Source organism: Mesocricetus auratus, unplaced genomic scaffold (assembly GCF_017639785.1).
Source record: "Mesocricetus auratus isolate SY011 unplaced genomic scaffold, BCM_Maur_2.0 Super-Scaffold_100019, whole genome shotgun sequence".
Classification (NCBI taxonomy): domain Eukaryota; kingdom Metazoa; phylum Chordata; class Mammalia; order Rodentia; family Cricetidae; genus Mesocricetus; species Mesocricetus auratus.
Window position 1 is genome coordinate 33452500 of NW_024429200.1, and position 25736 is coordinate 33478235.

Below are 25736 nucleotides of genomic sequence, written 5' to 3' on the forward strand. Positions count from 1 at the left end.
TTCGTCCAATCTAAGAGTATCAGTGTGATAAATTATAACGAATTGTCTATAATAGCCCTGAAAAACAAGATCCTTAAGCTTGATTTCTCAGCTCCCTTAGAATACATTTTGCCTTATTGGTCAGACCACTCCAAAACTTGAAGATATTTTGTATGGCTCTCCCCATACCCTCTCAACTGAAAGTTATTATATATGTTCTGAGCCCCATTTGATGAGATACACGGTTGTTGGCTGGCTCTATTAAATCAGACCCCACATTTGAAAATGACACCAACATTTCCAGCCAAATAATATAGCTAGAGAAGGAACATGGCCCCTTTAGATTCCAAAGGGTTTCTTCACATGATAATTTCCCTTTGTAATCCACACTGTGCTGGAAAGTAGGGTAGAACAGGCAAACTTCCATGTTGGATTCTGCAGCAAGAGCTGGAAACATGTCACCTAGTATCTGTGAGGAGAAGTGACCAGAAAGGCTCAAAACCTCAAGTTCTAGCAGACCTCTCTGACTGCAACCCTGTTGCCTTGTTTCTGTGATTCAAATCCTTCCCCCCCTGGCATTGGGTTTTTCCATTATGTGCCCCGGCCCTGGAGAAAGCCACGTTTCCTGTAGTTGTACCTTAAGCTTTTCCAGCCCCCTCAGGACCATGTTCTATAGAGGGTTCTAATTCCCCATGAGCAAAAATGACTAGATTGGTATTAACACTGTCCGGGGCAAAGAGGGAGGCATCATAACCCTTGGGTAACAGATTGAGTGGCAGAGTGAGCCCTCCAAAGACCCATATTCCCAGGATGCAGAAGTCACAGGGAGGTTTATTAAGACAGATTTTCCATGGGGAAATCATGCTAATTTTTTTCAGGCTTAATTTCTTCATGGACAAAGGGCAAAGGGCATGTGTGCGACTCATGTACCTCAGTGGAGTAAAAGCTGGGTTGTTTTTTCTGGGTTGGTCCTAGTGCCTAGGATGTCGTTGAAGGACAGCAGAGGTCGGTATCAGTGTCTCATCTATACTGTAAGGATCACTACAACAGAGGCTTAGAACAACAGGGAGTCATTGAGTTATGACTGGAGATTAGAATAGCTAAGATACAGGGGATGGAGAGTTCTGCATTCTTTCCTGGAGGCTCCATGGGAGAATCAATTTCTGGGCTATCTGCTCAGCTTCTAGAGACTAATTCCTTGTCAAAGCCAGTCATGGTTGGTCCAGTTTGCTCATCTCACAGCCCTCTGTTGGTTTGTGTAATCACTTTTCCTTCTATGAGAGGATGCTCTTGCCTCCTTCGTTCACTTGTAAATGTCCTACTAACCAGCACAGGGTGACATCCCTATTTTAAGATGCTCATGGTTACCACATTTCCAAAGTTTCTGTGCTATGTAAGGAAACATCTCAGGGTTATATTTCTGGGTGGTCATTCTGTCTACCACAGTTTTCAGTAAATATCTAATACATGTGTAGAAACTGAGAGAATGAGAAATTAATTATTTTGCATTATACATAATATTTGCTGACTCCCATGGGTGATCAATAGTCACATGCATACTTGAGATTTTGCCTAGACACACAGTCCTCATATTGCCATGATATCTTGGCTCAAAATGCACATAGGTTCTGCTTTCTTTTTCCTAGAAGAATATAATCTACTGGGACAGATTTTCCTAACCAGATTCTGTGAATTGTTCACTGTCCTCTCAAGATGGCGAAGCCATGCTAGAGAGTTAAAACTTCTTTCTACAAGCCCTTGGCAGTTAACCTAAACTACCAAGGATGAAGACGAATCCTTAGGTAGGAGAAAACACATAGCACATTAGAATCCTAAAAACAAAATCTCGAACTATGCCATTATTGAATGCTTCTGCATCACAAATCTTCTTCCTCCAAATCTTTTAAACCTAGGTCATACTCTTTGACTGACTCTGTCAACACCCAACCTCCAATTTAGTCAGAATCCATGGACCTTTGGCCAAAGCTGTTGAACTCTGCTGCCCTGGCATTAAAACATTCAGCAGAATGCTCCCTCCCAGTGACACCCACTGAAGCACATATGGATTCAGGATGGTTTTGTCAGGAAACCTTGACAGAGACATTTTCATATTTAATTTATCAGTTGTTTTGAAGCTGTTGGTACTTTATGCCAACTAGTCTGTGCAGCTTAGGTTTCTCTATCAGAGAAACTGCAGGAGCACCATTTTATCTTTAACTTAATGGTAGAATTCAGAGGATAATCTAGAACAACCCGGCATTACTTTTATTAGTGTATCAGATATAAGGAGAGCAAAGAGAAATTAGGAATAATTGAAAATTAATTGAACACTGTACTTAGTATGAATACAGAAAGATGTAATTATTAAAGACTCACCTGGCATGAAATCTCACTTTAAGGTTTGCTACCAGGCATCATCTTATCTTTTTTTTTTATTAGTGATTTTTTTCTTTTTCAGTTTAAATTTAGATAAGAAACAAGGTTGCTTCACAAGTCAGTTCCAGGTCCCTCTCCCTTTCCCTCCCCTCCTCCCATGCCCTCCCCCCAACCCTCCCATTATCTCCTCATTTCCCCAGGGAGGGTGAGGCCCTCCATGGGGGTGTCCATAGTCTGTCATTTCATATAGGGCAGGGCCTAGACCCTTCCCCAAGAGTTCAGGGTGAGAGTGCACCTCACATTGTTGGATGGGAGTCCAAAGTCCGTGTGCATACCCGGGATGGGTACTGATCTGCTGCCCAAGGCTCAATAGATTACCTAGGCCTCCTCACTGACACTCACATTCAGGGTGTCTTGATCAGTCCCATGCTGGATTCCCAGGCTGATGCCTGGGATTCAAGAGTTAACCTTTGTCAGGCTAGCTGTTTCTGGGGGTTAAACCAGCAATCCCTTTGGTCATCAGTCCTCCCTCTCTGTTACTGGCTTTCTTGAGTTCAGCTCAGTACTTAACTAAGGGAGTCTGCTTCTTCTTCAATCAGCCACTGAATGAAGTTTCTGTTTCCCAGACTCTCTGGCCATGGGATTTTAGGCTGGCACTCCCCAGATCTATGTCTAAAATCCATATATGAGAGAGTACATGCCATGTTTCTCTTTTTGTGACTGGGTTACCTCACTCAGGATGGTTTCTTCTAGTGTCATCCATTTGCCTGCGAAACTCAGGATTCCATTGTTTTTTTCTGCTGAATAGTACTCCATTGTGTAAATGTACCACATTTTCTTTATCCACTCTTCGGTTGAGGGACATCTAGGTTGCTTTCCAAGTTCTGGCTATTACAAATAATGCTGCTATGAACATAGTGGAACAGATATCTTTGTTGTATGAATGGGCATCTTTTGGATATATGCCTAAGAGTGGAGTTGCTGGGTCTTGTGGTAGGTTTATTATCATTTTTCTGAGGAATCTCCATACTGATTTCCAAAGTGGCTGAACCAGTTGGCACTCCCACCAGCAATGGAGGAGTGTCCCCCTTTCACCACATCCTCTCCAGCATAAATTGTCGTTGGGGATCATCTTATCTTAAACCTGACAATGATGTCATACCAGTTGCAAGTGAAGACCCAGCTTGATACACAGAGAATCTGAAGAACAAATAGAATATTTCCTATCCTAGATGATAAAATTATCTGTTGAAATATTTGGATATCTATCTAAAGCTCTCAAGGTAAAAACTCCACTGAACTATCTTCCCTTAGATTCTAGATCACTGAATATGTATTACCTACTGTGTGCTCCTGGAAACGGCCTACTGTAGGAATCACATAGCATATAATTTTCAGGGCAAAATAAAAATTTGTTGAAAAGTTTTGTTCAAGGATTAAAACAATCTCTACTATGTTTCAATATTTCTTCCTTATTCAAATTTATGTTCTTAAACATTAATCTTAAAATTAAAAGAAACAGGGTAAATTGACTTGTATGGAACCAATAATGCTTACTATCAAGGAGTAGAAAAAGAAGCACAAAATGAGGTGGATTTCTGAATTAGTTGGCATCTCCCAACGTAAGGACAGATCAAAACTTAGTGGCAATGGTATCTTTCATTAGGCAAGCCCAAGGTATGACAGATGCCTTCTGTGGCTATTATTTTTCAAGTCAAATGAGATGCTGAAGAAACCTGTAGGAACGCTCCTTGACCTCCTTAACTTAGAATCAGATTACTTTTTCAAAGGGCGATCAAGCTAGGAAGGCAATGAGAGTTCGATTTTCTTATATAATTTGAGTAACTACCTCAGATTTCCAACTCCCTTCCAAAATGTAGATAAGGGCTATGGCTAGCTATATGTTGTCACAAATCTGGAAGACTATTTTGAAAACACATTCAAAATGTTTTGACTACATGATGCCAAGCATCTGGTAACACAAGCTTCTCTCAGGCATTTCTCTTCCTCAAACATTCTGCCTCATGTAGACAGACACTATGCCAGGGTTTGAGCCACATTTTTTATTTGTAGGATAACAAAAACATATATGGAAAGGTAAAGCATTCCTTATGCTTTTGATTAGGTGGATTTAACTTAACAGCATCAACAGAGTAGCCCATCATTTATTCCTGAGTTCTTGAATGGCCAACAAGCTGCACTCCTTCTCCAGTCCCTAATACCTTGAAGTGACTGCCCAAAGTCAGTATTTCTTTAAGAATAGTGTCTCCCAAATAATAGCACTCATTCACTTGTGTAAATAGTAACTGACTTTATTGGTTTCATTTCTCATCAAGAAGAAGGAATAGTGGGACTTCTAGTTTTTCCTGCCAATAAGAACCAGTCTTAGGAATACCTGTGGTTCACAAATCATCCTCAGGCCATTTGCAGGCTCCTGAAGTAGAAGGCAAGGTATTTTACAGAAGATGTCACCTCCTACATAATACGAGCTAGCTCAGCTTTCCAAAGGCCTTTGACACCAACCAGCCAAACAAACCATCTCCACATCTACTCTGAGCTCTAGCTACTTTCTTGGTTTTGAGGGACAGATTCCTTCAAGGCAGGGAACACAGTGTATTTGTTATTGTGTTTTAACTGCTAAGTTATAAATTGCACAGTAAGCATCTGCTGAATTGTTCTGGGAAAATGTACTCTGTCCTAGCACTGAAGTGAAGATCATCATATCTGAAATAGCATTCACAATCCAGTCTGATCATAGCAGTTACTTGTCATTTGGATGGGTAGAAATACTGCCATCAAATGAAACTGGTGCATCAGAGCTTCATTTTAATTCATAAATATTATATTTGTTATGGCTATTGAAGACAGTGGGGTATCAGCTTGTTTGGCTGGCCTTCCTTAAGACAGGCACACTTGGTGGACAGGATAGCTGGGTCTCATTCTTTGTGGGGTATTCTCTGACTTGATTGTCCAGAAGTTCCAGAGTTACTGAGCTGCTCAGGGTACATTGCTGTTGCATTGTCAAACATGACAAGGCTCTGGAAACTGGAGCACATGAGTAAAGAAGCTTGCTTACGATAGTGACATTGGCTTTCAGATGGACACATGTCAGAGGGCAAGACTAGTGGGTCTGGAAACTAGAGTTACTTCAAAATTCTTTTGAGGTCACTGGCAGGGACTGGAATTTTGTTCCTGAACAATTGCTGTTTTCTCTTGAAACTTCCAGAAAAAATTGGTAGTATTTAAAGAGTCCAGAGTTCTAAATTGGAAACAATTTTATTTTATTCTATCAATAGAACCTTATTTTTTATTTTTATTTTTTGGTTTTTACGAGACAGGGTTTCTCTGTATTGTTTTGGAGGCTATCCGTCCAGCCCAGCCTCAAACTCACAGAGACCCGCCTGCCTCTGCCTCCCGAGTGCTGGATTAAAGGCATGTACCACCACCGCCCAGCAGAACCTTATTTTTTTTTTTAAGATTTACTTTTTTATTTCTTCATTTTGTGTAGGTGTGTGTGTGTGTGTGTGTGTGTGTGTGTGTGTGTGTGTGTGTGTTTAAGTACAGTCATGGAGGCCAGAGGCATCAGAATACCTGGAGTTGAATTTACAGATGTTTGTGAGCCTCCTGATGTAGGTACTGGGAACCAAACTGGGTCATCTGCAAAAGTAACCTGTGCTGTTCATTACTGAATAATGTTTCCAGCCCAATAGGACCTGATTTTCCAAGCACTCTTACGTGACTTAGGAAAACGGATCAGATAGATAAGTGATAGATGACAGATAGATGACTGATAGATTATATGTAGATAGATTCTAACTATAAAAGCACTGTTACATGACTTAGAAAAACTTGGATCAGAAAGTGAAATGATGAATGACAGATACATGATGGGTATGATATATACACATACATGTTTATGCGTATATATATTCATATATAAAGTCAATCTGGTGATTTGAAACAGTATAGTATGTTGCTCTCATTATATTCATCAAGATATTTAGCATTTTAAAATTCAAAGCATAAGCCATTTCTATTTCATTTTTAAATACATGTAACATATTTGTAATAGTTTCATGGTCTTTTGAAAAGAAAATTTGTCAAAGAAAAAAATTTAGATGATCTCCCAAGGGGCTAATTCTTCCAAGGTGGAAAACGTATTTACATTAATATTTTCCCCAAATCTATTTTCCCTATTTGGATTTTACAAATAATAAAGAAGGTGGCTAATACTCTTAACCTTTTGTCAGTTTTATGTTGATGAGAAATCAGAATCAAAGATTATTACTTTTACAAAGAATATTTAGACATCCTGGTGACACGATCACTATATGAAATATAATTCAAATTATCTCGGTTTAACACTGACTTTGACAGCTAATAAAATCATTTAATTTTCTACTATGGAAACTGTTTTAATAACTCCAACACTTTTAGATTATACCAATTCTTGGAGCTGAAGTACGACGGAGAATCAAAATAATCTGTAAATTGAGCTCTATTGCAAAAAGTAATTTTCATTCTTTAGTAGGGATGCTAGCAAATGACCTTTGGCGGGCCTTTGGCTCCTAGTTCTCTTTTCCTCTACCTCTCCTTTCTCCTGCACCCAGACATCCCAGCTCCTGAAAGCAGACTCCAGCTAATGACCCCTTCCCGTTGCGTTCTCCCATTCTCTTTCATTCACATTCCCAACTTTGCGTCTCTCTTCTCATTTTCCTTTTTTCTTTCCGGAGAATGACCACCTCAAAGGACTAATTCAGAACAGGCAGCAGAAATGGTAACAAGAGTGGGCAAATCAGGATGTGGACTTAGAATCAGGGGTATTTTAGAGGAGAGGTACTCCAATTAAACATATGTTAAGAATCTGGGTTTGTTGTTCATGGCGTACCTGCTGCCTGCCGTCCTTCCCCCTGTCAGATCGGCCCTCTCAGCACACCACTCCCTGATGGAACAGGGAGTAAATACAGTGGCTACGTACGAGTGAACCTCAGCAGCCCAGCAGGCTGCCTTTCTTATTGCTCTGTCCTCGTTATTGGTTCACAGACAGTACTGGCTACTAAATTAGTGAAATGGACATATACTCTCTGGCTCAGCACCAGAGAGAAGGAAGTTCAAGTTTTAAGGAATGAGGCTTCAGGCATAAAGAACTCTCTGCCGTCTAACTGATACTTCATATAGGTTTATTCTATATCATCTTTGTCATCTTGGTTATGAGGTCTAGGATTCAAAATACATTGCTCTTTGCTTTAAGAAATTGTATAGGGAGACTCAGAGCATTTTCCCCTTATCTTTTTAAAACAGAGTTGTTTTTATGGCTTATCTGTATGCATTTGTGTATGCATGTTAGTATGTATGTGTACATGGCCCATGGAGGAGGCTGTTAAAGGTCAAACAAAACTGGAATCACAGGCAGTTGTGGGTGCTGGGGACTGAGCTCATGTCTTCTGAAGGAGCATGAAGGCTCTTAATTAACTGCCGAGTCATCTCTTCAGCTGGGGAGTGTTCTACTTGGGGGGCATCAGGTTAGGACCTCTCATCTCTTGCTAATATTTTTCTGTAAGGGCACATGTGTCCTCTTGTTACCAGAGAAGCACATTTGCTTTTCTGATGGGAGCTCCCTCTAGTCACAAAAAGATCCCCATTCCAGTTTTTATGCTTAATAAAATTGCTTCAAATGTGTTACTTTTCAGAGGAGCTGGACTTCCTCAAAACCTGGAAATGTTTGCTGAAAAACCTCTGGGGCTTATTTTTGCAGAGAACCATGTAAAACTTTGCCCACCTTCTATTCTTTTTTTTCTGAACAAATAAAGATCTCTGCTCTATCAGAAGTTTGAACACAAACATTATTGGCATCAACAGTCACATTTATAGCTCCTGGGGATTTTCCTGAGGAACTGTGTAGGATAACAACGTAGTTTATGTCATTCCTTCCTTCTTCCATCCATCCCTCCGTCTCTCCATCCCTCCCTCCTTCTTTCCCTGCTGTAGAAGATTTTGAGGTGGAGAACAGTCAGGTAGAATATTTGAGGCTTGAATTAATTCAATTTGGAGGTAATACTCAACACTGTCAATACAGGGTAAGCGTCTACAATATGAACAATGCGTTAAAAATACAAAGATTTCTTAATTAAAGCTTAATTTGGAATAATATGGGACTGAGATCCTCACAGAGCCTCTTGACTATCCTCTCTCTGGAACAGAAGCCCTGTCTTACCTAGCTGTGACACCATTATTGGATAGCAAATGAGAACTGGTTTTCCTGTATACTATATAAGAAAAATGAGTAATCAGTAGCTAAGTGAACAATACAAAGAAATAGTTTCTTCCTAAAATCCTGGTTATTAGATATGCAACAAAAAATTCCCAGTTTTTGGTTAACCCCAACATCTGACTCACAAGTTCAAGTTTGTTAAGTAGCATTATGCTTAACAGTGTGCCAAATTATCAGATACCGTGTTGGAGAAACCAACCTAATGAACACTCTCGTTCACAGAAAGGCCAATGTGGATGTTGTGGTTATTTTTAGAAAACAGTTTAATTACAATATCACACACCACCCCCGCCATAGAGACCGTGTGTGGTTTAAGGAGTAGTTTTCTCTCTACCCAAAGTGATGCTCTTTTACAGAACTTGACTCCAGCAGACGTTTTCCCATTACTGTCAGGCTTGAATAACCACAGATTTGTGCTGTTTGTTGTTCAGTCTTTCAGTACAGAGAGGTGATCAGTGACGACTAGTTCTGAGAATCAGCTGAGCTATCATGAACTTGACCAAGCACATTGAAGAAAATGCCACTAGAACCACAGGGGTCCTGATCAGGTGTGTGGCTTGGAAGAAGGGTATACACAGCTGAGATCTATGAGCTCCTTCCCTCAAAACAAGTTTTCAGAGGTTTTAATGTTGAAAGGTTGGTCTAGTGTTGAGAAAGTGGGAGAGACACGTGAGCTCTCTCAAACACTCTATCACCCCTGTCAGTCAGTTACCTCTCATTCCCAAGTATTGAAGACACAACCAGAAGATACAACAGTAAAGTGCTGTGTCCAGCTATTATGCTGCTATGTATGCATCATATTTGGTTAGAAATTATGATTCTCTAATACAGTGCCTGTGTTGCTGAGAAAAAGTAAAATTACTCATGATGGAGGGTGGAAAGACAGGAGTGGGAATAAAGAAAGACTGATTAACGGCCCCAGATTACAGTATGGAGAATTATGTTTGGATGCTCTGCACAGAAGGGGGCTGTGATTACAATAGGGTATTGAAGATTTCAAAGTAGTAGACAAACGGATTTTAAACGTTCCCACCACAAAGAAATGGCATATATGAGGTGACAAATGTGCTGACTTCCCTGATTTGATCACTAAACAACACACATGGGTACCACAGCAACATGGCTATCCTGTTAATATAAGTAATTGTATGTTAATTATGAAACAAAGTAAAAAAAGAAAATGCTGGTGAATTCAGCAGATTCTGTATACATGAGTCTCTCCACTCTCCTGCATGCTTCTCTCTCTCTCTCTCTCTCTCTCTCTCTCTCTCTCTCTCTCTCTCTCTCTCTCTCTCTCTCTCTCTCTCTGTGTGTCCTTGCTACTGGAGAGGCACATTTGTTTTTATTGTAAAGCCCTATTTAGTTATTAAAAACCACAACTCCAGTTTTTACGCTTGGAAATTCTCAAAATGTGTTACTGTTATAGGGAACTGGAAGACTGAATTCTCCAATGAACACTGTTTTAGGAGCAGTTTTAGCTTATGAGCCGAGTGCTTTGGTTTGTGCTGCAATACATGTGGTGATCTACATTCTGAATTAACACTCCTCTCCCACATGGTTTTCCAAAGAGTAACTCACGTGCTGTCCCATTGTGGTATCAAGGGCGGCACAGCTGACTTTAGGCACAAGAATTGGGACAGAGGGAACTAAGATATTGCAGGAGGAAAAGCTGAAAAAGCCCAAGGAAAATCTTGTGCATAAGCTGTTTCTCTGCTATTATTAGCAAGGTGAGGGGATCCAGGCAGTACTTTGTGGTCTTTAAGGACATTTTGGTTTCTCTTGGCATCATGCTCTGAAATTATTTTTTCCATTTTTTCATGCTGCCTCTGAAACATGACCTCTTTACATAGTATATCTCAGGAAATGACAATTGGCTGTCGTATCCCATACAAATTGATTGGATATGACAGCTTAAAGGAATAGCTCTTTGGCGAGAGGAGAAAGTTTTTTTTTACTTGTATTCTCCTATTTTAATCCTTCTTAGTTAATTTTACTATTTCAATTAGACCATTTAAAAGTCAACACATTACATACCAACCTCCCCTAAGAGCAATCATAAGATTTGATGTTTTTTTCTGATACACAGGCTAGGGTTTCAAATTTGCATTATTCTATCTACTGAATTAACTATGAATTCTAAACCAAACTAAGGCTGCCATGTGCTTTTAAGCATCTCTAATCAGAACCATCTGGTGAGGCGTGGCTTTGCAAAGGCTTCCCTCCCAGGACACTATGTGGATTCTGTCACTGCTTGAGGTTTTGGCCAACTATCAACATTACTATAATTCTCTTTTATGAAATATAGCTTTTGACTGGGATTTTAGAGTCTTGGGTGAGTTTGTGTGCATGCATTTATATGAACATGGGCACATGGGTCCACATTTTGAGCTCACCCTGTGCATATTTCAGAATGTATTTGTAGTAAACTTATTTTAAAGATACCAAAGTTTTGTTGTATATAAGGTATACTCATGTTTGAGCTTAGTTACTTCACATAACCCTGGATAAGCGAGCACACTGCTTACGGGATAAACAAGGGCACACTGCTAATATAATGATAATATAATGATAATAACATAGCTTATTATCATAGGCATTAAAATTACATTTTAAACAGTCAAGGGCAGAAAACACACCAGTTTTAGAATCAGTAAATAAAACTTGTAAGTGATGATACAAACAATGATTTTAGCATATAAGACAAACTATGTTTTTTGGGAACACTGCAGTTAAAAATAATTCAGGCACACCTCAGGCTTTTAACTAAGATTAAGTGTAAAAATAACCAGTCTAAATCTTAAACCCGAGAGAAAGAGAACGCCGTGCTAAGTTCTCTAGCTAGGAATAAACATGCCATTGCAACACCAGTAATCAGTAGACACGTGGGAAGAGCCAAATAGAGACTCCTTGCTATAACAAAGGGTAAGGCTTCTCCTGGAAGCCCAGATGATAATTCTATTTTCACAGTTCTCTTTGATAACAAACAGTTTCAAAAACTAAGTTCTCCTAAAGATTTAGTCTTCTGCAATTTCTGTAACGCTCCTTGACCGAAGCCCTCTCTCCATTCTATTCTCCTGGCCCCTTCTCTCTCCTGCCTAATACCGCTTTTCTTTGTCTGCCTTCTTCTTTCTCAGTTTTGTTGCAAGAGTGTGGGTGGGATGCTATTTGCCTTAGCAAGGGCAGGGGATCAGCGGCCACACCACGGAGGCATCCTGCTGCCTGAATTGTCCCGATGAAAGTGTGAGAATATCCGTGTGGCTGGGGAAATGTCTGTTTCTTCATTTGTTAGTAATGGGTGTTGGAGGATTCAAACAGGTCAATAATTCTGATGATATTAGTCAACTCAAGCACTGTCGCACACACAGAGGGAAAGAAGGTTCATTTTAGAAGTAGATTATTACCAAGCGCTGATTCTATTCCTAGACTACGAAGAGTTTACAGCCATGCATAGGTGTGTGGTTTGGCTCGACCCAGGTTACAACTAAGGTAGCCAGAGGGAACCACACAATCAACTCTGCCCTTTGGGGATCCTTTTTAGGAATGAGGTTTCCTTATCCTCATTGTCTTCTGTGGGAGAACACTGCCCTCCTGAGACTTCTTCCCATCACACCACATGAAACTGCTGACACTTTTTTACACCTGACCCTAGGCATCTGAATAAGGATAAGGAAAATGCTCAAGACTTCCCATGCATACCCATCTCTAGATGAGAACCGCAAATCGCCAGCCCAGTCTACACTGAACTCTGGATAGCCTCATGAGTTATGAGGTTCTTTTATGGAGCTGAGGGCATCGGTATGAGTAGTTAATCCAAAAACAGAAAACAAAACAAAACAAAACAATCCAAACCCAACAAAACAATGCATTTGTATCTAGCAGGTGCCAGGAGCAACAGCAGGCATGGGTTTTTAAGCTGTATTAATTCAGATAATTGTAAGCTACTAGCAATTTCATTTTGCCCTCATACTAAAAATGTCTTTCCCCAGCTGCCCTGCATCTTTGTTTTAGAACCCCTTAGTCACAACCTTTTCCATTCAGAAACTAAGATGTGGTGCACAGAGACCTGTACCAATGCCATTGAGGCAGCATATATATATATATATATATAGATTGTTACATATTTTGAAACTTATTCTTGCACCTTAAGTAATAACTGTAGCTGTCATCTACTGGACACTTCAAATGTGCCCAACACAAGTGCTTTACATGCATTCATTTATTTGAGTCTCATTAACAAGTCTTTGACTTGCTCAAGGTAATAGTGTGTAAGGAATGGATCTAAATTATAATCCCAGGCTGTGTGGCCCCATACTTAACTACTTCCCAGGACTCAGAAACTTTCTCCTAGTCATCCAGTCAGGAAATGGGTGCTTAAATGACTGTGATGAGAGGGCTCTGGAAGCGCTTGGGCTTCCTCCTGTGTACAAAAAGGGCACACGTTTGCGTCTAGGTCCAGGGAACTCATAATTGAGGAGAGTGGGCCAGGTGATTAAAACTCAAGTCTGGTAAAGATCAGGGAAACTGGAAGGGTTTTATGGAGCAGTGACAGTTACTTCCGAATTGCAACTAACTGTTGCCTAGTGGGAATAGCCACGGTGGGTATCCCATGAAAATTTGTTGAATGAATGAATGAATGAATGAATTGTCAGCTGAGTGAAGCTTCAAAAAGATTACAGCCAAGTAAGAAAAATAAGAATGCCTAGCTTGGTTTCAGCTTCTTCCCATGGAACTATCTATCATGCTATAATAGTGAAAGAAGAAAATGGACTGTTCTTTAGCTTTTTCCAGTGGACTGAGCTGTGTCCCTGGTCCTCCACATTCTTTATGCGGAAGCTCCAACAATGGGTGTGATGACATTTGGAAATAGTGCATAATTAAAGTTATGACATCATGGAGGGAGTGGACTCTAATATGATAAGTTCTGTGCTATTAGAAAGCATATCAGAGAGTTTGCTATCTATCTTTCTCTTCTTCCACCATCCGAGGACACAGAAAGAAGGTGACCATCTGTCATCCAGGAGGAGAGACCCTAGTCAGAAAGAGCATCAGTCAGCTATTTGATCCTGGATTTTTCCAGTCTTTAGAAATGTGAGAAGTAATTGTTGTTGTTTGCACACCTTTGATCTTTGTGTTTTTCTATGGCACTCCAAGCTAATGAACACATCCGTATTATCTATTTTTACATGCATATACATGTATGACAATTTTCTAGAGCTAGTTCTCTCCTTTCACCATGTGGGTCCTGAGGGTGGAACTCAGGTTACTACACTTGGGAGCAAGCATCTTTATCTGCTGAACCATCCCACTGTCTCCTGTATTATCTTTTATCACCACAATTATCTTGAGAAGTAAATAGACCCCTCTCCCCAGGCCACTCAGAACACTATTTCTCATCCTCACTCCTCCAAACCAAGATTTCACTGACTCCAGCATGATGGGGGATGTCCTTCTGTAAGTTGTGAATATATGTTTCTCTTATTGGTTGATGAATAAAGCAGTTTCGGCCAATGGACCGGCAGGGTGTAGCCAGGCAGGAAATATATGTGGGGTTACCAGACTGGAAGAATTTGGGGAGAGGACACAGAGGGTGAGTTGTGAGAAAGATGTCATGTAGCTGCTGAGGACGAAAGTGCCTCAGGCATCACCTGTAAGCCAAGACCATGTGGAAATACATAGATGAATAGAAATGGGGTCAATAATTAAGGGAGCTAGCCAATAAGAAGCCTGAGCTATTGGCCAGGCAGTTTATTTATTTAGGACTAATAAGCTGTGGGACCTGTCCCTCAACACCAGGGAATAGCTATGGAGGAGACAGGGGAATGAAGGTAGATACGGATGTAACAGACCAGAAAACTTGTTCACATTGCCTGATGTTATCAGTGCCAGGACCAATAATTCTTGAAGGTCAGTTTTTGAAGCACAAAGGAGAAAATTCTATCAAGGGGGCTATAACACAGAGATGGTAAGAGGAGGGAAGGACATTTAGGAGAATGGGTTCTATGTGAAATTCTGGTGTCCACATCTAGATGTATATGTATGTTAATGGGGTACCTTTGGTCATCATAACAGCAACTTCAGCTTGATCATCCATACTATGGAAAGATGAGGAAACAATTAAAAATACTTTGCTCAAAGCCGTATGCTTATGATGTGGTTGCTTCAAGTTACTCACTGCTCATTGGTCACTAGCACTCAGAGAGGTGTACACAGCCCTTTACTGCTAGGTTCAGATGAGGAATCACCTTGGATTCCAACTCTTTGCTATAATCCACGCAATAACCCTGGTTCCCCAAGGTCTATCTCTATGACTCATTCTACTTCTTACGTTATTTGCTTGAGATTAGGTTCTTACTATGTACCCCGACTGACCTGGAACTTGCTACATAGACCAGTTTGGACTCACAGAGAACTACCTGCCTTTGCTCCCTGAGCACTGAGATTAAAGGCAAGCACCCCTGTGCCAAGGCCTTGTGATACCCCCTCTCTGGAGAAGACCCAAAGAGGGTAGATGATGAATGAAAGCTGGCATTCTTCTAGCTTTTTGGGCCAAAGGGAAAATGAAGTGCCTGCTGTTTTCTTTAATACGAATCACTATCTAGCTCAAGCCTCAATCATCAGGCCAGTCATATTCAGTTGTATAAAAGAAGTGTTTCCTCATGTCGGCATTCCATTTCAGCATGCACATTTAAAGTCACTCAGGCCTTCTCCCAGAGGACTATAGGAGATAAAGATGCTGAGAGGCTACTCCTCTCGCCTGGTCCGTGCATTTTTTTTTGTAAAAAGTTGATTTTGCCTTGATGTTCTTAATACATGCAACCTCTAATTTTCCATAATTCTGTACTATGAAATGTGTGTCTTAGCTACTATAGAGTTGTTGAAGTCTCCTCTTCTGTTTTGTGACTCTGAGATACATTGAACATCTCATTTGATAAGTGTTTGGGTCTCTCCTTGGTCTACATGTTCTTGGCCATGGAATTTATTTTCCCATTACAAAGCATCTATGATGTGTTTTCAGTTGAAATTCCAGGAACTTACAAGGAATACAAAATGAAGCACAGACCATCGAAGAACCTTCTATTCTTTGCCTCTTTTCTTTCTTTTTTAGCATATCCAAGAGAAGCACTTAAAAATACTTCTTGCTTTTTATCAGGTAGGTCATAAGAAAGTTAATGACTCTTTTATTGTAAAGAAAAAATTACTAAGCTATATTCTAATACATATTGGTTACAATATACTTTAGGAAATAAATTTAAATTAATTTAAAGCTTTGTGTCTAACAATTTTACATACAACGTTGCTGTATAGATTTGGACTATGAGCCTCAGTCTGGGTCGGAGGTGGAACAAAATCTGGTTGAGAAATTAACTTCATTGAAATGAACCTCACAATTCTACCAGAGGCTGGGGATGGGCTCTCTTTATGGGACCAGGGAGCATAACAAAGACACCAGAGCTCACTCAGGGTCAGCCAGCTGTGTTGTCAGCCAGGAATGGAGATGCAATGTACGACTTTCTGTCCCTGTCCCAACCACCAGCCCACACTCTCCCTGGTTTACTGTGGCTTCTTACACGCAGTACCCTTTTCGAGGTCACTGGGAACCTCAGCAGACCCAAAGGCTGGGCAGCTGAGGCCACCAGTTACAGTTCCATCTGTAATCTTTGTAGAATCTTAATGAGAAGTGAAGCCACACGTAGGGAAAAAATATAACTGAGGGGTTTCAACACTGGCACCCACAAGGCCAGCTGATATCACCCTGCTTCACATTTTGCTTTTCTACTGAAATCATGGAGGGTTAGCCACGGTCAGTTGCAGGCAGTTGCCAGATGGTCCTCAAGAAGAGGAGGCCATGAACAAAGAGGCCAAACCAGGAAAAACAGAAAAAAAACCCTCTGACCACACAAAGCCACTAAATAAAGCATTTTTTTTACTTACTTCGATGCAGATGATTTTAAGATATATATTTCTGATTCTCTTCATTCCATTTTAAAGAGAAAGACCACACCAGGGTAAGCAATGCAGGGTGGTCAGACATATAATCTAATGAGAGTGTGTGAAGCCACTACAGAAGGCAGCAGGAGCATTGCCAGACTGTGATGGGGCCACATGGCTGATTTCTATGCAGAGTGCACCAATATTTTCCAAGTATAGACAGCTTTTATTGAAATGAAAATAGAAAATGCAGGCCCAATGCCCACATGAAAAAAATCTAGTGTAGTAGACACATGAAGCCTCCCATGGAAGGAGAGGGTATTTGGCCTTTTCTCCTCCTAACGGAAAAAACGAGCCTCCATTCGAAAGCTTTTTATGATTAGGCTGAAATCTCATTGGGTCTTGCAGGTGGGAGACTGAGTTGAAACTTGCTTACTGAAACAATAGTCTATGAGCCACTGGATTTGTTCGCAATTATGTAATGGAAACACACGAAGAATCCATGGAGATTTACAAGAAATGATTAACTAAAATGATGAAAGTATAGTCATCGTAGGACTTGCTCACCTTTTTCAATCCCCTGTTCTGTGTCTTAGAACAAACTGTTCATCTAATCTTTAAACTACTGGAATGCCACAGGAGAGAGAGGATTCAACCGATTTGAATTTGGTGAGTTAGTATCCTGAAAGTACCGGTTTTAATTAATGAAATTTGTCAGAGGTCAAAAAAGATACAGGAGGAGTCATACGGGAGAGCATTTTCTCATACATGTTTGCCTTTTGTTTGTTTTGTAGCACTGGCTGGCTTGGGACTAAAAAACAAAGGTATTCCAAGATAACTCACAATGCCGGTTCCTCAGCTCAACTGCCCACACACACTCAGAGAACTAGGATTGTAGGAGTGCACTACCAAGCCGGATTCCTCACATCAATTTGAATTTTGTGGGCTCTCTGATTTTCCCTGTCAGCTTAGAAAATAATAATCTGATGACTTATGAATGTAAAGCTGCCAGAGAGAAACCTTTGATGATCTTCATAGTCTCTGCTACGGTTCCCACACTTGCCCATCTACACCACAGATGAAGCAAATCAGAATTTCTGAGGATGGCAGCTGGGCATCAGTCATTCTTAAAGTCACCCAGATGGCTATGACAATCAGCATAGGTAAGGGCTCAGCTTGTTTCATTTCTTCTCTGTTCACTCTACTCCCTCCATGGCACAAGGCCACACACCTACATGTGGTTGTATCCCTTGCTGGTACAGACACAGGATGTGATTGGGGGGTGCCAGCTGATCCCAACCTGGTTGGGCTGTTCATGGGTACTTATCTTGCTTCAGGATTCTTCTGAACCACTTTCTAGTCTGCAGTCACTGAGAAAGTTTATGGGAAGGGACATAAATACTAGATTCTCAATACTTTTGCCTGTGAAAAGAACTAGTGCCATAGGCACATTCCCTTTGATCTCAAGTATGTGTTTTGCCTTCTTCCAGGGACACTCATATTCTCTTCAAGTTAAACTCTCCAGGTGAATTTACTTGCTTGCTATTCCAAAGTGACCTGCAATTCCTTTCATTTTATGACTTATGAAAATACTGGTTTCCTGGATTGCTTTGGGTGAAATCAAAGTAGTAACCTTGTATGTTGACTTCGCTACTTTGTGCTCAGTTTATGGGTGAAACAGAGGTCTAGGTATTGGTAGAAAGTATATTTTAGATACAATTTATACTTAAATCAGTAAACTTTGAGTAAAGTAGTCTGCCCTCAGAGAGAAGAGAGGGCTTCTTCTAATCCACCAAAGATCTTCAGAGCAGATGCTGGCGTCCCCAAAGAAGAACTGATTCTGTTGGCAGCAGGAAACTTCTGACTTGCTGGCCGGTCCTCTACATCTCAGCCTTAGAACCACAGCATCCCTTATCCCAGTCACCACCCTCTGGCCAATTCCGTAGATCCTGGGCCTGCCAGCCTCCACAACGTATGAGCAAATTCATTGAAAAGTCTCTCTTTCTCTCTGAATCTGTCTCTGTCAGGACACCTTTATGTCTTCAATATATGATATGTATTTCCCATTGGTTCTATTTTTTCTAGGAGGATTTCACATGCCTCAATACCTTTGGGGGTCTGGTTTTAGGACCTCCCTTCCTTTGAGCATCTGCAGATGCTGAAATCTTTGTGTAAAAACGTGTAATATTCACATATAATTTGCACATCTCGCATACTGAAAGCATTCTGGGTACTATTTGCAATACCTAATGCAATGCAAATGCTATGCAACTTATTGTTCTATAACTCACAGGGTAATGACAAAAAGTCACAGAGAGTGTGTTTTCAAACGCTCCCAGGCCACACTGAGTTGACTTCATGGATACAGAAATAGAGGATATAGAGGACTGACTGAAATTACTTTTGCTGTCACTTCTCTTTCCCTCTTTCCCAAGAGGGCTCAGAGTTCATTATCCTCACCTTTCATAAGGCTGGTTCTACAGTTTGTTCCCCACAGTTGCTATAGTTAGAACATTTAAGAGCCATTAAATAGGGGCACAAACTAGACAGTAGAGTACATTCTGCAATTGGAACTTTTTTTGAGTTTTCATTTTTCCTAAATGTGTCTGTCATGAACGTCTAGGTCATTTACATGCACCACCTACTTCACATGTGAGACATAGTTTTGCTATTAAATATCTTCAAAGCTAAGTGAAATAACTTTGACTCATATCTGAAGTCTTAGCTTTCCCAGTTTGGGTAGCAGATAGTGCTTGAAATTGCCACCTGTTTCTGGGTCATCTGGTGAATTAAAGACAGTAGGGGCAATTTGGGAGATGAAGAGACTTTATTCAGCATCTTTTGGTAATTCTTATGTGACTTTATCTTGTCTATGCACATATTTATGGATTAAAAATAAAATCAGGACTGTATTTTTTCTAAAATACATATATTGAATCATTTAAATCAGAAACTAAAACTAAAGCACAATAATTGCTTAAGTCGTTAGTAAATGATATCCAAGCCAGAATGAGAAGGAAGAAAGGGTGCTTGCTCAGTCAATACTGGCATTAGCTTTGTGACATGATGAAACAAATAACTTTAAAATTCTGATGATTTCCAAGACCTTTGGCCCTTGCCTCTTTACTTGGTGTTATCATGATTTCATTGCCTTGTTTACTATATGATATTGCAAATATTAAACATATTACCCACTATTGCCACAGGCCACCAGGACTCAGTTAATATAATTAGAAAACTCTAAGTTATGATAAACATCATAGACATTGACTGAAACAGCATGGACTACTTTTGGGAGCTTTAGAATTAAAGATATGCTTTCTGTATATCAAAACAACCTAAAAGGCCCTGGCTTTCCCAAATGTGCTTCCCCTTATCCCATAATCCTTACAGCATTTTTCTGGCAACTCAGCAAACCCCTTAAAACTGAAAAAAATTAGGATTTTGTGCTTCTATGTTTACAAAAAGAGCCTATCAGGCTGACAAACTTGATAATCTTAAAAAAAAACTGTTCTCATTTCAAAGGTCCAGAAAATAAAGGTTATTTACTATACAGGCCTAGACTTCTTGTTAAGTCATTTGTGAGATAGCAAATTAGAAAAACATGGCCAGCGTTAGAGGTTACTCAATCACGTTGAAGCTGGGCCTTTCATTCCAGAAGCTCTTGTTCCTCAAATTATATCTGATAATGTCCTAAAGTGTAAACATATTTTAGTTCAAAAAGATACTCAGGTCTTAGATATAAAATGGCACAGAGCTTCCTAGGAAGAGATGAGTGGATTTAGCTCCCTACCTCATTAGATGTGTGTGTCCGGGGTCTGGGGGTGGGGGTTGTTCTCAGTACCTCCGGACCCTAATATTTGAGGAACTGAAATTTTGAGGTAGAGTGTTTGCTTTCCATTTTCCTGTGCACAATCACATTAATAAAGGGGTTGGGGCACTGGCTGATGCTAAGGCCTGTCATTTGGGCAAAATCATGGCACCAGAGCAGAGCTGAACATATGCAAGTGTAGCCTAATCCCAGTCCCAGTGTGTCAAATGGAAGAGAAGCCGCATGCCATTAGCCACAAGGAGTAAAACACCCCTAACTCTCTGATAATATCTGCACTCGCAAAGCAGAAACGCCATATACATTTGCCAGCAATTCAAGTCGTGTTGGTGGAAAATCTTCCCCCGACTCAGCTTCAAAAGTATCATTATCTCCAGAACAGTATGGTGCCTACAGACTTAGAAACGGCATCATCCACAGAAGTGTGCTTCAGAGACAGGAGGGGACTTGTCTGGTAACACTTTGAGGGCATCCACATGGGTGGGCAAGCATATGCTGCTCTGAGCAGAGGAAGTGGCACACCACAATTTCTTCCTAAGTGCGAGGTCTTTATAAACTCATCCTCAAGGGGGCTGTTTTAAATAGAAAGAGAATGACACACAGTCCCCAACCAGGCTTCCTAACCATTTGAAGAGGGCTGCCACTTTCCCAAAACATTAGGTTACTGTGGGGGGAATTTTCCAAAATTGTCAACAATTCCATTTTTAAACTCAGTTCTTCCTCCCAACCCAGGACAGATGCGGTACAGCCTGGAGCATGTTTGGTCTGGTAGGAGATGGGGACTTATTTTCACTCTGCTGACTCCTACCTGACAGTGGAAGACATATTCTGGTGTGGTTTTCTTGAACTTCATGTTCCAAACCAAGGCCACACCATCTGGCTCATGGGGAGCATCTTCATTGTTGTTGTAAGAAGCCACCATCAGCTCCGGGTACTAGATGAAGGAAGTTACAAGGATTCATCACATTAGGACGACAGCACAGGAATTTTCTCTCCATCCTGCTGCATCTATGTCTTCAACATAACCCATCGGTGTGCACCACCACAACTGTCTCAGAAGAAATTTCTCATCCTACATATTTGTGCTGTGTCACACATCTCAAGCGGTGCTATCGTTTTAAACTTTGGCACATTAATATCAACCAATATACCCTGTTTTTTCTGTCTCTCCCATTTGTTCATGCACGCATAGTTACTGGACTCGAAACACGCTCAAATCCTGTAGCATCAGTTGCTTTGGCCCTGCCCTCTCCTTTCTTCTACGTTGGTTTCCATGACAACTTTCTGTTCTGATTTTCTTTGGTACTTCTTTGAGAAACCCATGCAGACTCTCCTTTTGTTTCATCCATTCCTAGACAAGGCTAGTCTCTTACTTCTTAGCTTTTCCTTTTGTTTTTACCTTCTTTCTAGGTGATCCTGTCAATCCCCTCTGGCTTTTAAAAACCTTACTATGTTGGTAATTTCCAAATTTCTCTGTAGGCTTGGTATTTCTCAGAGTTGTTGATATTAGGTATCTGACGTCCCACTGGGGTTTGCTCAGGATGTCGGAAAACTTACCAGTACCAGGAGGAACACGCAGAAATTATGCTGGTATGCTTTCTCACACAGCTTACTGCTCATCTAGTGCGCCCTGGGTTTGCCTTATACTTGGCATTCACTTAACCGACCCAACCAGATGTTCTATTGTCATCCTTACTCCTTCCTTTCTTTCCATTCACATTCTGTCTATCACTAAGTACTATATACATTTTGAACCTCCATTTTGTTTTCATTCTTAAGGGCAGAGACTACTAAATTAACATCTTGTCTGATGAGGGAGGGTATCAGACTCTTGGGTAGCTGCCTGTTTTTGGGCTTTCCACAGCCTATGCCCATCTACTCCTTACACCAACCTTTGTCAGGATGAAGTTATCAAGTATATATTTATTAAGTTTCACTCAATTTGGCAATTGATGCCATAACTTGGCTTTCAAGGGAAAACCCAAGTCATGTAAAAATCCTTTCTGGTGTGCCTTTCTCTATTGCTCCTTTCCAATATCTTAGGACCTTTCCTTTTACCCGTGACCACTCCTTACCCAGACTCATCAGCTCACCATGAAGCACACAGGTACTACCTCTGTACCTAGGACTCTGCTCTCATGAACACTGTAAGACCCATTTGTGTGGCTTACCTCATTTCATTAATTCACCTTCGAGACCAAATGAAGATACTAAGCTCTCTAGACAATCCATCTACCCCTCACTTGCCTCTTAGCACCCTTATGTTTTTAATGCCCCCATTATAGCACTTGTTCAATTGTAGTATGTTCCTTTCTCACTGTGTATTTCCCTAAATCACATGCTCTTTGAATATTAGGATAAGAGTGTTTTTGTTGTTTTATTTCTGAACTCATAGTTGAATAAATCCCAACATCAATGTGTTAAGTTAAAAAATCTATTGAATCATATATAATTTTTAGTTTAGAAACTCTTTTATTCCAGTAACTCTGTGATCAGTATAAGTATTAATTCATTTGTTATAAAACACCTCGATGATTAAATTCCTTAATATAAGAAGCATAATCATAAAATAACAAGGAAGGCTCTAAAGCAGTGATTCCCAGTCTGTGGGTCACAACCACTCTGACAAACCTCTTCTCCAAAAGTATTTACATTACGATTCATAACAATAGTAAAATTACAGTTATGAAGTAGCAACAAAAATGATTTTCTGGTGGGGGGGTCACCACAACAGAAATGTATTGAGGGGTCACAGCAATAGGAAGGCTGAGAACCACTGCTTTAAACAGGTTAAAAATACTTCCCCACCTTACATGAATTCTGTCCAAAGTGTAATCAAATAAAGATAATGAGACTCTTGAGCAATATCTAAGAACACATCTCACACTAATCCCTTCTTACCTGGGCTTCTCATGAGTGGCTCTGTTACACACCAAAATTATTATAGCTCATATGAATATCTCTTCTCATTGAATGATCTAGTTTTCTCTTTCTGTTTGCTATGATATATATATCAAATAGAACAATACTTACATAAATATTAACACTGACTTTTTCTTCATATGAACCATAACTAAATCTGTCTTCGATGTGGCTTTAATTCATTCTTTCAACTACAGAGAGTTACAGTTTACTGGTTGCTACAGAGGAGGTGTAGGCAAACAACACACATGGATGTGGCCACCAAGGGAAGTCATCATTCTTTATTAGAAAATGCCCCTTAGCAGATGAATCAAAGCTTATTAAGCAAGGCCTTTGATTCAGAGCCCATTCAATGAAACTAACATCCAGATAAACACAGAAGTCTCCAGACTGTCCATCTGAAGTTTAACTATGTCACATGTGAAAAGGCAAGTCTATAAACACTGACACCACTACCGCAGGGGCCGGAGAGCAGCCAGATGTGTCTGCAATAGCATCCCACAGCTTTACATCTGGGTCTCATCGTTCACACCCACTTGCAGGTTTTCTCCTTTTTTTTCCATCTAAAAATAGTTTAACTTGTTTGGCTTTTAAGTTTCTTTAGCAAACAGGCAGTGTGTTAGTGAGAACACCAGGAAAATGCCTTTGGCAAAGTTTCCAATAACAGGAATTACAAGGTGTAGAAGAACTGACTTGCATCTTATCTCAAGAAGACTGTCATGATTTTAGAGTGTCTTCTTGTACATCTTAAAAAAACTATTTGCTTGAGCATGGCTAGTCATATTTACTCATTATCAAGTTTCCAAGCAATTAGAAAATTTAAATGTTTAACATTATGCTTTTAACAATTGTGAAATTTCTGGTTATTTAATTACTCATAAGGACTGGATTATCCTATATTTAACTTAAAGAAAATTTACCCAGAAATTACTAGTTTTGTTCTCAAGTCAAGCTACAACTTCAGGAGAAACAAAATCTAGTATTTCCTAGACAGAAAAGAGCCAGTATCTTTAAGTGGTCCGTATGTTCCAGACATTGAGCTGGGCAATGTCTTCACTCACTTGTTACTCATAACTGTATAAAGAAGCTAATGGTTTACTCATTTCTGCAGACAAGGAAGATGAGCCCTTGGGGCAGTGACATGTTCCAAGTCATACTGCTTGTGCATGACAAGGTGAGGACGCTATGAAAGTGAGTTGAGCTCAAAGGGCTACACCTCTTTCTGTCCCCAGTGACATTATGTCCAGTGATGTCTGTACATAAATAAGATGTGGCATTAGAGGCAACATGGGACAAGAACATTCATGTTAATTCATTCTGTTCTGTGGGAGCTCACCCTTGGGAAATAAGACACTTGAAGGAATAGCATCAGCTCAGACACTAAAGCAGAATGATGTGTAGTAAGAGGTCAGTATCAGCAAGGTTTTGTAGAAACATGGGCAAGTGGTGGGGGTGGAGTTGGCAAATGCTACTCTCATTAGGGGTGGGCATTTCAGGGAGACAGTTGGGAAGGACATTTGAGAAACGGCAATAGTGACTTGGTGAGCTCTAAGGAGAGAAGTGGGAGGTGGCTAGCCACAAGACTTGGAAGGTAGGTGAGGAAATTCTTCCTGAATCTAGCTCACTCACAGGATCCTCTGTTGGGAATCACTCCACAATACATAGATGCCCCAGTGTCTCAGAGATGACTAACACCAGAGTTGATACTTGGCCAAAACAACCTAGTGAGTGATGTTTCTAACTTAGATGTACACTTTCAAGGGGACAATGTTTTATTGATAAAGTCCCTCAAACTGTTCAGGTGCTATTTCCTTTCCCAAATTGCAGGTCTTCATCTCATTAACGAAGTCCCTATTTACAATGCTAGCTTGCCAATAAGTCCCCCATTTTAAGTTAATTTAGCCATATGTAAAATTTTATTAAAAAAGAAAATGTTCAAAGGACATTAGTTTATAGGCTCTGTGAAAAGATGCAAAAGAAGAAAGGTCTAGACATGCTCAGGGCATCTTCACAGAAGTTCTTGAGTGCAGGTAAACATTTTGAAATTTAGTTTGGGGAGCAGGGTATGAATACCATTGTGACTACTCTAACTATATATCATATTTACTGAGTGTTTCCTATGTAACAGACATTTAAGTCACTCAGTTCACTAAATATATTGATTCATTTAATACACACAGAAAGTTAGAAGCTAGGTATCATCATTTACCAGCACTTCATCGACAAGAAAGTTCAAGCCAGTAGAAGTTAGGAAACTTGCCAAACATTTAACTATACAAAAAGTACAAGAGAAGGAAATCAAAGAGACATAAACAGGAAATAAGTCAAATTATCCCTGTTTGCAGATGATATGTTACACATAAGAAATTCCAACAGAAAACTTCCAGATATTATTAACAAATTGAGCAAAGTGTCAGGGTAAAAAGTCAG

At 40.2% G+C, this 25736-nt stretch overlaps 1 protein-coding gene across 6 annotated transcripts in view; it reads right to left on the minus strand.

Annotated features, from left to right (window-relative positions):
• The window catches only part of Dync1i1 (dynein cytoplasmic 1 intermediate chain 1), a 293263-nt gene that overhangs the window by 75753 nt on the left and 191774 nt on the right, over nucleotides 1–25736 (minus strand). For all 6 annotated transcript variants that reach the window (XM_040728478.1, XM_040728477.1, XM_005082921.4 and 3 more), the window contains one exon: nucleotides 21193–21318. In XM_040728478.1, coding sequence (XP_040584412.1) covers nucleotides 21193–21318 — 126 coding nt within the window. The remainder of the gene's footprint in view (nucleotides 1–21192; nucleotides 21319–25736) is intronic.